This window comes from Epinephelus lanceolatus, chromosome 4, assembly GCF_041903045.1.
Source record: "Epinephelus lanceolatus isolate andai-2023 chromosome 4, ASM4190304v1, whole genome shotgun sequence".
NCBI lineage: Eukaryota > Metazoa > Chordata > Actinopteri > Perciformes > Serranidae > Epinephelus > Epinephelus lanceolatus.
This window is the reverse complement of record NC_135737.1, coordinates 23,120,888-23,132,995: the sequence shown is the minus strand read 5'-3', so window position 1 is coordinate 23,132,995 and position 12,108 is coordinate 23,120,888. Positions and strand designations below refer to the sequence as shown.

At 38.6% G+C, this 12,108-nt stretch overlaps 1 protein-coding gene across 1 annotated transcript; it reads right to left on the bottom strand.

The window, feature by feature from the left end:
- Positions 1–5,141: 5,141 nt before the first annotated feature.
- On the bottom strand, positions 5,142–10,556 carry LOC117259894 (extracellular calcium-sensing receptor-like). The gene is made up of 9 exons (XM_078166796.1): positions 10,333–10,556; positions 9,978–10,171; positions 9,823–9,929; positions 8,836–9,123; positions 7,800–8,351; positions 7,480–7,698; positions 6,221–6,344; positions 5,650–6,122; positions 5,142–5,561 (listed from the first exon to the last, which is right to left on the bottom strand). Exons 1-9 carry the CDS (start codon positions 10,554–10,556, stop codon positions 5,142–5,144), a joined length of 2,601 nt encoding a protein of 866 aa, XP_078022922.1.
- Positions 10,557–12,108: the final 1,552 nt, after the last annotated feature.

Here is a 12,108-nt window from a genome sequence, read left to right as displayed (position 1 = left end):
AAAAATGTAGTTGCATTTTCCTTATGATACTAAATATAGTCTGTGGCCACAAATGACTTAATTTACAACATTATACTTCATAACATATTGTAGTCATACCATAAGGTATGGGCTGGGTTCGGATTGACTTGCCACTTGGTCTGGATATAGTACCTTGGTCCAGACTTTGAGAAGCCCTGCAATACTACATGATATCAAATGTTTTTAATTACTTTCTACACAATAGAGACGTTTAAACATTTAATTCATGTATTTAGGTATAAATTACTTTAGTGGCGAGAGAAGGACAATATTAAGCAATGAAGGTTGAGGAAGTAATATCAGCAAGAGCTTCAATGTACTTTCACCCCTGATGGCTCTCTGCTGTGGGCGCAGACCCTGCAGAGACCTAATGCTCTCCTCCATAGAGAGAAACTGTAATTGGAAATCAGAATATTAAAAGCATGTTTTCTGTCATATTTTTCAGTAAGTTAAGTGAAAATTCAGTCAGGAAGATAATACTTTTTCATAGTTAGGCTGTAACTTTATTCCTCACCCATTTCCTCCTTGGAGGTATGCTCTTTCTCTATGTCTAGCTGTCAGTGTCTGGGGCTCTCAATCGAGTCATCAGCTGCTCTACAACCAAATAATAACACAGCGACACCTTCTCCGTCAGCCTATCCTACTGCTCCTCATTTTAAATATGGTTCTTTTTCTGCCAGCAGTCCTTCCATGATGCTGCTGCGCATACCCTCCACCTTTCCATCACCACCTAGTCTTCTCAGATGCAGCCTCTATTCACCTCATCAGTCATCAACCAAAGTCTTCAACCACCACCACCTTCACCGGTGTCTAGACTCCATGGGGGGGATTTATCCTGCCGCAGCTCAGATGTCCCACGATCACAAATAGTCTCCCTCTGGTGTCCAAGCCCCAAAGACTTTTGTTAAATCTTACCAGCACAATCCATCTGTTATTTTGTGCACTTATATTCTGCATTCATATTTATTTCATTCCTCTGTGTCTCCTAACTGAAGTACAGGCATGTTGGAGATAAAAACATGAAACAGTTCACACAACTCAATGAAAAATTGTGAATCAACTTAAAATTTCTTGCTCTGCTTATGAGTCCCCCAGGACAGTTCGTTCCTGCCAGTCTTTCACACAGTGTCTTGGGTAACCGGGGTATGGTTATGGTACCTTTAATGAAATAATTGTTCTAAAATGAGCAGTCATTAAAGTCGACACAAGGGTCACTATCACGCTGTGCAGGTCTGTCATCTGGAGTAAGTTGTCATAATTAAGAGCATTTGAGTGTGGGTAGCTATGACTACCAGAGATATTGGTGTAACTCTGGGACAGATGAGGTGTGTGACTGCAGGAGAGTGAGTTATGTAAAAGCAGAGCAGGTAATAGGTTAAGAGCTTCATAACCATACAATAACTGCTCGCAGTCATCTGGATGATAACTTTACTCTTTACCTGGTACTCTCCTGTTGCCGACACTGATCTAACACGCTGAATCTGCAGAAAAAAAGGCTGACAGGGAGCAACAAGGGGCAACAGTGTAGGACACACCACGTCAACGAGGGCAGCAGACGCTCACAAACAGCTCAACTTTGACTGACGGAAGACCATTGGCTTGGTGTGTCAGGGCCTTATGGTGAGATGTCAAAGTTTGCAGGCCAGTCCCTTTCCAAGGCCTAAAACTCACTAGGCATAATGGGCTCCAGCAAAAGGCAAAAGGCCATCAGGAATGTCACCAAGGTAGCCAAAATGACATCAAAGAGGCTGTGGATTAGGGAAGGAGAGCCATGGGTGCTGGAGTTCTATCTGTATGTAAGCCCCGGTGTAATCAACACTTGATGGGTTGCCTGGGTGAGAGTGTCTAATTGTTGAAAGACCAGCAGACAATGACCCTAGCAAACAACACTGCTGATGTGTCCAGGTATATCACAAGCAACCTGATCTCACAGAAATACGTGAAATGACCACAACCTCTTAACACCGCATTCCGTGGTGGCAGCACGTAATGGGTTGAAATTACGTGCTGCCACCACGAAAACAATGCCAATGTAAAGTCAATTAGGGTCTTCTCCCGTGGTGGACACACGGATTCCCTGATTCAATCACGTCACGTCAACCTCGTTTTCCTCAATGATATCTTTAACATTCCTGTATACACACAAAAACGCAGAAGTGTTCTTGATATTAAAAAGGCAAATATATTCCTCTGTTATAATTTCCCACCAATAATAATAATAATGATAATAACGTGATAGTTCAGCTGTTCTAGATATTTGTTATAGCCTATTCAAATATTCAATCCCAAAAACGCAGTTTCTAGAGAACTTGCTAAAATATCTGAAATGAACCATCATGCCTACTTTTTCTTAACATATTTCATCTAGGTGCAGTGTCATTACTAGTTCAGCTTTACTAGACATTTGATATATTCAGTAGATGTATCTTTTTACGACCCTGTTTTACAAGCTGCAAAAAAACCTACCGTCCCAAAAACGCCGTTTTTAGAGTACTATCTAAAATAACTATGATTAGCCAACATCCTTGCTTTTTTTCTTAACATAGTTCATCTAGGTGCAGTGTAATAACTACTTCGGCTTTACTAGATATTAGATTTATTCAGTAGATCTATCTTTTTACAACCCTATTTTACATGCCGCAAACGAACCTACTGTCCCAAAAACGCCGTTTCTAGTGTATTAGCTAAAATATCGAAAATTAGCAGACATCTTTACTTTTTCTTACCATAGTTCATCTAGGTGGAGTGTAATAACTCGTTCGGCTTTACTTGATATTAGATATATTCAGTAGATATATCTTTTTACAACCCTATTTAGAACCCTACTTTGCAAATCGGAAGAACTACAACTATGTTGCTGATATGTATCAAACTGCATGGCGCGGTCCCAGGGAATTGTAGTTTTTTAAAAATCTAAGTGTTTTTCCCAGATTTGGAAGTTGTAAATATTGAATTGAGAGTACACTGTGGACTTTAAGGGGATGGTAAACACATTTGTGAAATCAGATTTTAAATATCTAATTTCTAAATGGGTGAAAATTAATTTTTTCCTTTTTTTTTCCATATCTGACAGCACCCACAGTTGTTGACTACACTCACATGATAGCTGAGGTCAGGAGCTCTCTATAACAGTTGGTCCCATGTCTGTACCCCCTTTTGTTGCTGAGTTATAAGCCCTCAAACATGCACTGAGGTCAAGGTTCAAAGGTCAATGGCTGAAAGCAGGAGCCATGTAGAATCTTCATACTGACATATGTTACTCTCCAGGTCGAGACCTTTCCAATGATGTATTTGGTTTAGCTCTAAGACAAAGTTTAGATTTTTTTCATTTTTTGGACACAAGCCATGCCAGGTGTAGTTTCAGAGAGCACTTTGAAGGCCCAGTGTATAAAATGAGTTTTGTTTGTTTCTTTGCTTGTTTTTTTCTTTTTTTTACTGTAGATAGTTATTAAATGAGTCATCCTCAGACAATACAATACCTCTAAAGAGTAAAACCAATAATAACAATAATGAAATAAGCAAAAATAATATTAAAATCATATTGAAATGTTAAAATCTATTTACAGAGTGGAATGGTAGCCTAATAGATAACTTAGATAATATTTATTATTGTTTAGACACTTTATTATTGCTTAGATACTATTTAGCTTATTATTGTATTTCCTTTTAGCATGTTCTACTTTTGAGTAATTTCCGAGAAGTTATGATAAAAAAAAAATAAAAAATTACAGACTATAGGAGACAACCTCTTCAATGTCTCACGTCAATTAATTAACACTATTTGTCGGCGTTTTATAATGCCTTTTTTTTTTTTTTTTTGCTGCTGTCTCCAGTTGAGAGTGGTGATTTGCTAAATACATTCTACAATAATAATTAGATTAACATTTGGTCTATAATATTGTTGGCTATATTACGCATTTTAATTACAAAAAACGGAAGAATAAAAGAAATAAACACCGAAATAATTACTTTTTTTTTTACTGATACTCCTCTCTGACACACACACACACACACACACACACACACATTGAACACGCGACTGAATGAATGAATGAATGAATGAATGAACATTGGAAGTGGTTCAGCCACAGTCCCGCCGGCTGGCGCGGTCACATTGAGATTACATTTGTTTTTTATTACTAACAAAATGTTTTATATTGACCATATGAATGGTTTCGTTTTCAAATAAATATTTGGAAACGAAAATATGCTTTGGTGTACTTATACAGAGTTTTGCGATATGTATATAGCCTACCTGTATCAAAATGTATAATTTTCAGCAGTGGTTTGTGTGACAGCTGCCACGGTCGGAGGTATAACCAGCGGGGCAGCCGCTGGTTCTGTGGCGCTGGCTTGGGGTCCACTCTCCCCTGGTGGAGTGGAGGGTGGCCGGGTTGCCAGGGGCAGACGGCTCCACGTGATGGTGTTTCCTCTCTGGTTCTTCCGTGCTCAGCCTTATTTTTATCTTCTTATTTATTTATTTATTAGTGGCGTCTGGATTCAGTTATGGCAGATGGATGGCAATCTGAAATGGAATGAAGCCCACAGACGGCTGACAGCAGCTACAAAACAGTAGTGGAACGCGCCCCATCCGCCCACAGCACAATACTCTTAAAGCCCCACGCTATCAAAAGCTGGCAAAATACATTTATTTTATTTTATGGCCTTGACATTAACCTGTCATATTGTTGAGTTATCAAGGACACTTCCGCGTTTTTGTGTGTATACAGGAATGTTAAAGATATCATTGAGGAAAACGAGGTTGACGTGACGTGATTGAATCAGGGAATCCGTGTGTCCACCACGGGAGAGGATCCTAATTGACTTTACATTGGCATTGTTTTCGTGGCGGCAGCACGTAATTTCAACCCATTATGTGCTGCCACCACGGAATGCGGTGTTAAGAGGTCGTGGTCATTTCACGCATTTCTGTGAGATCAGGTTGATCACAAGATGTACTCTGTGTTTCTATGTGTTAACTAGCAATGAGGCAACAGTATTTCCTCTTTTTTTTTTATTGCATTTTAAACATTAATCTTTAATAGGTAATGTGACAACACAGATACATTTAATTGAACTGGCTCTTCCATACATGCAAGACATGTAATCAACTGTCATTTTCATCTTTGTATCATGTTTTTCTTGTTGTTTTTTTTGGGTTTCAGAATTATGATGTAGCACTTTGGAGCAAAAATGCAAAATAGGAGACCATAAGCTGAGGCTAAAATAGCAAAAATATGAACTGCCACTGTATATTTCCCAGCTGTGCTCACATAAACTGGAATAAAGGTAATCCACACTGCAAAGAATATCAGCATGCTGAAAGTAATGAACTTTGCCTCATTAAAATTGTCAGGCAGCTTCCGCGCCAAAAATGCCATTAGGAAGCACATGCAGGCCAAAATGCCAATGTATCCAAGAACACACCAGAAGCCAACCTCTGAACCAGTAACACACTCAATGATGATGGAAGCACTGTAATCTGTGTTGTTGTTGGCATGAGGTGGACTGGTGAGCATCCAGATCAGACATATTATTACCTGAGTGGAGGGAAAAACAGGATGTTCATGTTTGATCAACACAGTTAAAAACATATTTATAGAATTTCCTTAAAGAAAATATTTCTACCTGAACAGCTGTTCCTAAAAGCACACTGGCTCTCTGCTGTTTGGGTCCAAACCACTTCATGACATTACTCCCTGGCAGTGTGGACCTAAAAGCCATTAGGACCACTGCTGTCTTGGCCAGCAGGCATGAAATGCAGAGGGCAAAACTGATTCCAAATGCAGGGTACCTGATACTGCAAAGCCAGTCTGAAGGCTTGCCAATGAACAACAGGCCAACAAGGAAACAGACAGCAAGAAACACCAAGAGTAGGAAGCTCAATTCCATGTTGTTGGCCCGAACCAGTGGAGTGTCTTTGTATGTGAAGAATATGGCAAGGACAGAGAGACAAATACATGCTCCAACAACAGATACAACACACAGCACAATACCCATCGACTCAAAGTAGGACAAGAACTCAATAGTCTTTGGGATGCAGTGATCTCTGACTTTATTGGGCCATGTGTCCTCTGAGCAGCGTGAGCACTCTAGAGAATCTGGAGACAGGGAGAGAGAACACCTTTTTAATTTAGAAAAGCCACATTTAGATACAGAACACTTGATAAAGGTTGATAAAAATCAGTACACAACACACCAGTCTCATTACTAACTTCTCCCTCAGCACAGGGGACACAGTCAAAACAGCAGATAGGCTCCCCCTTTCTCCTGGTGATGCGGTAACCTGGAGGACAACTGTCGCTGCATACAGACCAGGAAGCCTGAGAGGCAAAATTCAGCCACTCAGAAAGAGACTGATTTCAATGTGCAGTCACAAGTGTCTCTTCTTTGTAATGCAATAACAGTGCCTGCAGACTGTATACAGTATCAGATACAGATTTAAAGTGCAATTACCTCAATTACACAATTCACGCTATTACCCATTACAATAGTTTTATTTAATTGACCTTTTGCTAAACCTCGCCCCTTTTTGATGGTACGACAAGCTGTCAGAGTAAACGTGGAGCCCACACTGTAACTTACTGTACTCCCTGAAGAAATGTTTATCATATTTTTGCAAAAATGAAATAATGATTTCTTGGCAGCAAAAACAGGTTAAAAAGACAAAGATAGAAGCTGAAGCCTAACTATAGGTGACACACAGTTTAAAGTAACCAACCACATCAGTGGTGATTGCGACAGAAGACAATGAATATAAAGGCAAACTTTGCCGATATTGAACCAGCTGTGAGGTATCATCGTGTGTGAGTGTGTGTGTGTGTGTGTGTTATAATCACTTAAAAGCAAATGCAGCATGTGTATACATTCAGTCGGCTATATCTTCAGCAGCAAGCTAGCTAACCCTACACTGTTCAGGGTGTGATTTTGGTTTTATAGCAGGAAAGAAACGAATATCATTTAGCAACATTTAGCTCGAAAAAAGCTAGCAAGCACAAAAGCAGCCTAAAAATGAAGGAAATCTCAAACATTTGCATTAGAGTCAATGGAGCTCAGCTGTGTTATTGTTGGACCCTGGTCTGAGCCGGCCCAATGCTAGGTTATGATTTGCCAGTCTGCATCCAGACTTAGAGAAGGGTCAACTGCAAACTGTTATCACAATATTGTTTTTTTTAATTAATTTTTGAGGGTTTGAATAAGTTTAACATAAAAGTATATTGCACACTATTAATTACACTAAACTGCAAATTGTTATCACCATATTGGGTTACTGATAAGGTTTATGCTTGTATATGCAACTGTGTTTGAAAAGGTTATATTTGATTTTGATATTTTCTTCTGCTAACAAAGAAGTATATTGCACACTGTTAAGATAATTCTAGCTGATGTGTTGATCAACAGTACATACAGCAGCCTAAGAGGTGAACAGGGTCTTAAGCCAGTTTGCAGAGAACACACCTGCTTCCCAACAGGCCACTGGATCACTGAGTCATTTATGAGCAGGCTGCGTCCAGGTGAGGAAGCGTCATAGAAACCTACTTTTACCAAATGTAGTGATCCGTCAGGCCTCCTTTGCCAGTTTAAGAGATCGTAATAAGCAATGGGGTCACCATTTTGATCGAAGTTGACTTTCTCACCCAGTGCAGAAAAATTAACATGCTTCATGTAGTGCATTAGCTGAGGAAGGAAGAAAAACAGGTTACGTAAACACTAACTACACTGTCGCTGACTTATTTCTTATTACTTGATAATTATATTTAAGCTATAACTAGTCTCACCTGCCAAGGTTTAACAGTCTTTGGGTCTGCACAGGCACCATTATGGAAAGGCCCCTGTCGAATTTTGCAGTTACTCATATCCTGCAAGGCATGGGCCACCACATACACAGCCTTGTAGACATTATAGGACACTCTTAGCTGTGTCACATCATAATAAGGAGAGTAAACATCATTTAAATTCTCTGTCCCTTTACATGGCAATCTGTCGAGGTAGTTGTTGCCTCCATGTGAGTGGACATTCATTGACCCGTTCAATCGGCAGTTAAACAGCTCTTCCCAAAATTCTGTCAAAAAAGCTGATTCATGAATATTGGATGGTCTAAGTCCAGCGAGGTGTTGTTTGAGCCCTGGAATCACATCAGCTCTGCGGATGGCAAATCCTAGTGTTCCTGTCAGCAGATCTCCAAACTTTTCCCAGAGAGATTTGGCAGTGGCCCAAGCTTCACTGGCGATCCACTGCAGGCCGGTTATATTCCAATGTCGGATCTCTCTTAGAATGACTTCCATCTCTGACTCACTACTGAAGTTAATGATGACCTTCGAAGAAGACATCTGTGAAATATAGGTATAGTTAATATTTAATGAAATAATAAAAGTTAAACAGTTTTAAGAACTTTAATCAAGTGATGGTGTGTTAGACCTCCTCAAGTTTACATAAATATGACATTTAAGCACCTATAACATAGAGCATAGCACTTAATATTAGTGTAGTAATGAACAGATACAAATTTATTTAAAGATGGATAGAAAGTGTATATGAACAAGCCAATACTGTGCATAAAAATTATAAATGAAATAAAATAAATTAAAAATAACAAATACATATTACATAACAATGCAACTGGTTGAAGAAACCCAGGTTTAATGTATTTCCCAACTAAACCCTACGCCCTTGATGATACAATATCATAACACATCACCACTTACTAAAACCTCAAATGACTTAACACTGAAAACAACGGGCAAAAAACAGAGTAAGCTTTACAAAGCTTGTATTGATTGCATGTTTATAAAATTTGTACTGACCCATCAGTACCTGAATAACATCTAGAAGCTCATCTAGAGCCTGCTGACTCAGTACTACAGGGTAGAAGTGAGTGTAGGCAGAACACACACCATACTGCACTGACTCTTGCAGGAAAAGCTGGATGGCAAAGCGAGCATAATCAGTCTCCACTCCAATGACTCCCACCCAGGTCCAGCCAAAATAGCTCACCAGCTGGGCCAGGGCTTTAATCTGAAAGGCATCACTGGGCATGGTGCGCATGAATGTGGGGAACTCCCTTTGGTTACTCAGACAGCTGCAAGATGCAAAATAGCTCACCTGGTATTATAGAAAACAATGATTAACCTTCTGCACACTTAGGCTCACTGGAAAGGGTGTTGGACGAGCATCAAAATTCACATAGAAAATTAATACATAAATAAACATACAACTGTCTTTAGAAGTACTCAGTGGTGCAGTTTTCCCTGTACTTCAAATGAAAAGCCCAACTGTAAAAATGAGTTAACACTGATTTAAAAGGGGTCATGTTTTATACATTACTGAAAATGCAAATTTCTCATTTTTTACACTCACATGATGATACTGGTGAATTTACAGATTAAGCACTGTATACTTGAATTTCTGATCAATATATGTATATATATATATATATATATATATATATATATATATATGTATATGTATGACTATACATTTACAGATTAAGAACTGGTGGGGTTTTTTTAATTGAAGGATTACTTGTTTCTCTACATGTGGAGAATACCTCTTCTTTTTTAAGCTAAATAAATCATTAAAAAAGAGGAGTATTTAAAGAAAGTGCATTATCAGAAAGATGGAATTGGGCTGCTGAAAAGCTGTCCAGAGGCGTGGTTTTAACAGTACAGATATTATCAGCAACTGTGTGGCACGTAATTAATATAAGAAAAAAAAAAAAACTGTAAAAGACCAATTTAACATGGCAAAAAACTATATTAACATTATCACAACAAAAGAGCACAGACTGTCAGGCAGTCTCACCAGGGGGATATGGAAAGAACCCAGGCTTCTTAGCAGGGCCATCGACACCCCAGAAGCAGCATCTCCTATGATTACTGGGGACACAGTACTTTGTACAGCAGCACAGCCTAAATTAGAAGTACTATTTCTTTTGAGACCTTTGTCTCTGTTCACACTCTCAACTCTAGTGCCTGTCTCTGGCTGTCCGTTCACCAACAGCAAAGATGCTCTCAGAGACACAGGTATGTCATCACAGCTGTCATGGATGTGGAAACCAAGCTTGAGCTGTGGCAGGAGGTCCCTGCGCTGGTTGATCTCTTTGATTGCAAAAGTCATGGTCTGCATCCAGCGTAAAGCACGAGAACTGAAACTGTACAGTGAAAAGCACTCCATTACACAGCATCAATGTAATTATATTAAAATACACACAGGTATACATCCATAGCAAACATAACATGAATGAAAAAAAATACAATCTACTATTTATTGCACACATCAGTTACTATTAAACACATTCAAATATTCACTCACTATTTATACATATTAGGTGCTGGTTTTGTTTTGTATGTGTGAAGAGAAGACACAGGGCTGTAATGCAGAGGGAATAAGCCTCCTATAACTACATCTCCATCTTCATACAGACTGTTTTTCTCCTCTTCCCCCAAGAAAACACAGTTATCCAGAGCAGCAAATGAGCCAAGATTGCTGCAGAAGAGACTGAGGAATATAAAAAGTTCTGCAGCTGGCACCACCATGGCTGGTCCAGGTTTGAAGGAACACTCCAGCTCAGAAAGCTTAAATATTTCAATGCCAGATTACTTGAGAGCAGCTGCTCTTTGTGGTCATATACAAAGAATTATGATATTTCAGGATGCAAGTTATGTATACACCGTAGTTAGCACACATAAATCGAGGGGACTGCCCACATACGGTAGTTGTGACATCATTGAAAGTAACATCTTATGTTCCTGGGGTGGGGTTAATACAGTAGTCTGAATTAAAAAAGCAAATAATAAAAAAACTTTTAACAAAACAGATTTGCCTTAATAAGCCACTGAGGGGTGAATGGGGTGAATTTGTTTTGAACACATATATCGCATTAAAAATAAAACAGTGTCTAGTGTTATATTTTTAGATTCGGTGATCTATTTATTCACAATTTGACATACACATGCCTGCCTTGGCATGGGTAGAAAGCAGAATTGTCCATATGTAACCACAATGATTCGCGTGTGTGTGTGTGTGTGTGTGTGTGTGTGTGTGTACTTGTACATGCTACACAGTGAGCAGCAAAAAACATATTTTAGCACACATGCATTTGTCAATGTGTGTGAGACAGAGGTTCCTTGAATATGTATTTGAGGGTCTTTTTAAAATTGCAATTGTTGACTGTTTTTTACATCAATATTCTTCAATGTGTACATTTGTGTCATCAAAGTAAAATATGAGATTACAGATTTACCCTGTGTTTTAGATATTATTGTGTTGATAACTCACATTTCCATAAATAAACAACTACTTAAGGCTCTGAATCTTCATCTTCCTTTGTATAAAACATCCAGTTTTCTATCAGATATCATGGAGTTGTTTTATAGAATCAAACTGTTGATTTATTGGATTGTCCCACCATCATGGTTCTTATATTGCCAGATTCCAGAGACTCTCCCCTCTTCATATATGGCAGAATATGTCAACTTCCAACTTGCTATGTTGAGATACATGTAAAAATGTAAGAATTTAGTAACACGGATTGTTGTTTTTTTTTCAGTGATATAAAAATTAATATAAAATACAGGCACATAGAAGGACATGTAATGATGGCAAATCTGTGTAGCCTAGATTATCTGACTGAAAAAAATAAAATAAGATATAGCATGTGTTTGTAGCCTTTATAATGACTGTGATATAAGTTTAAAAGTAAAGGCAGGAAAAATACCCCAAAAAGGCCTAGGGCCCAAAGGGTTAACAGAAAAAATATCAGGCTATGAGGCTACAGGGGATTAAGCCATTAAAATACACTCATTATTATACATTCAGTTCCTTTTGCTAAAGTTAACTTGATTTGTGATGATTAATGGATTCAGTCTGAGCGTACACTGACAAACTACTGTGGTCGTCACATTTCTGTAACTACTTATCCAGCAGAACACATTTCAGAAACCACAGCAAAAAAGGAATTTAGGTAAAATTTACCGTGACATGTTTCCTCAGGTTAGACGTTCAGTTTTTGTATGCTGAAATGTCAGTTTGTTTTGGCAGACACAGGAGACACATTATATAGCTGCTCTTTTGCACTGTGTGTAAACA

Bases quoted from the DNA above. Each gene is read 5' to 3' on its own strand.
- LOC117259894 (XM_078166796.1), bottom strand. From the start codon at position 10,556: ATGGTGGTGCCAGCTGCAGAACTTTTTATATTCCTCAGTCTCTTCTGC. The intron at 9,930-9,977 runs GTGTGAACAGAG...CTTCTAATTTAG, and splicing joins GACAGGCACTAGAGTTGAGA to GCTGTGCTGCTGTACAAAGT. The intron at 7,699-7,799 runs GTGAGACTAGTT...TTCCTTCCTCAG, and splicing joins AGACTGTTAAACCTTGGCAG to CTAATGCACTACATGAAGCA.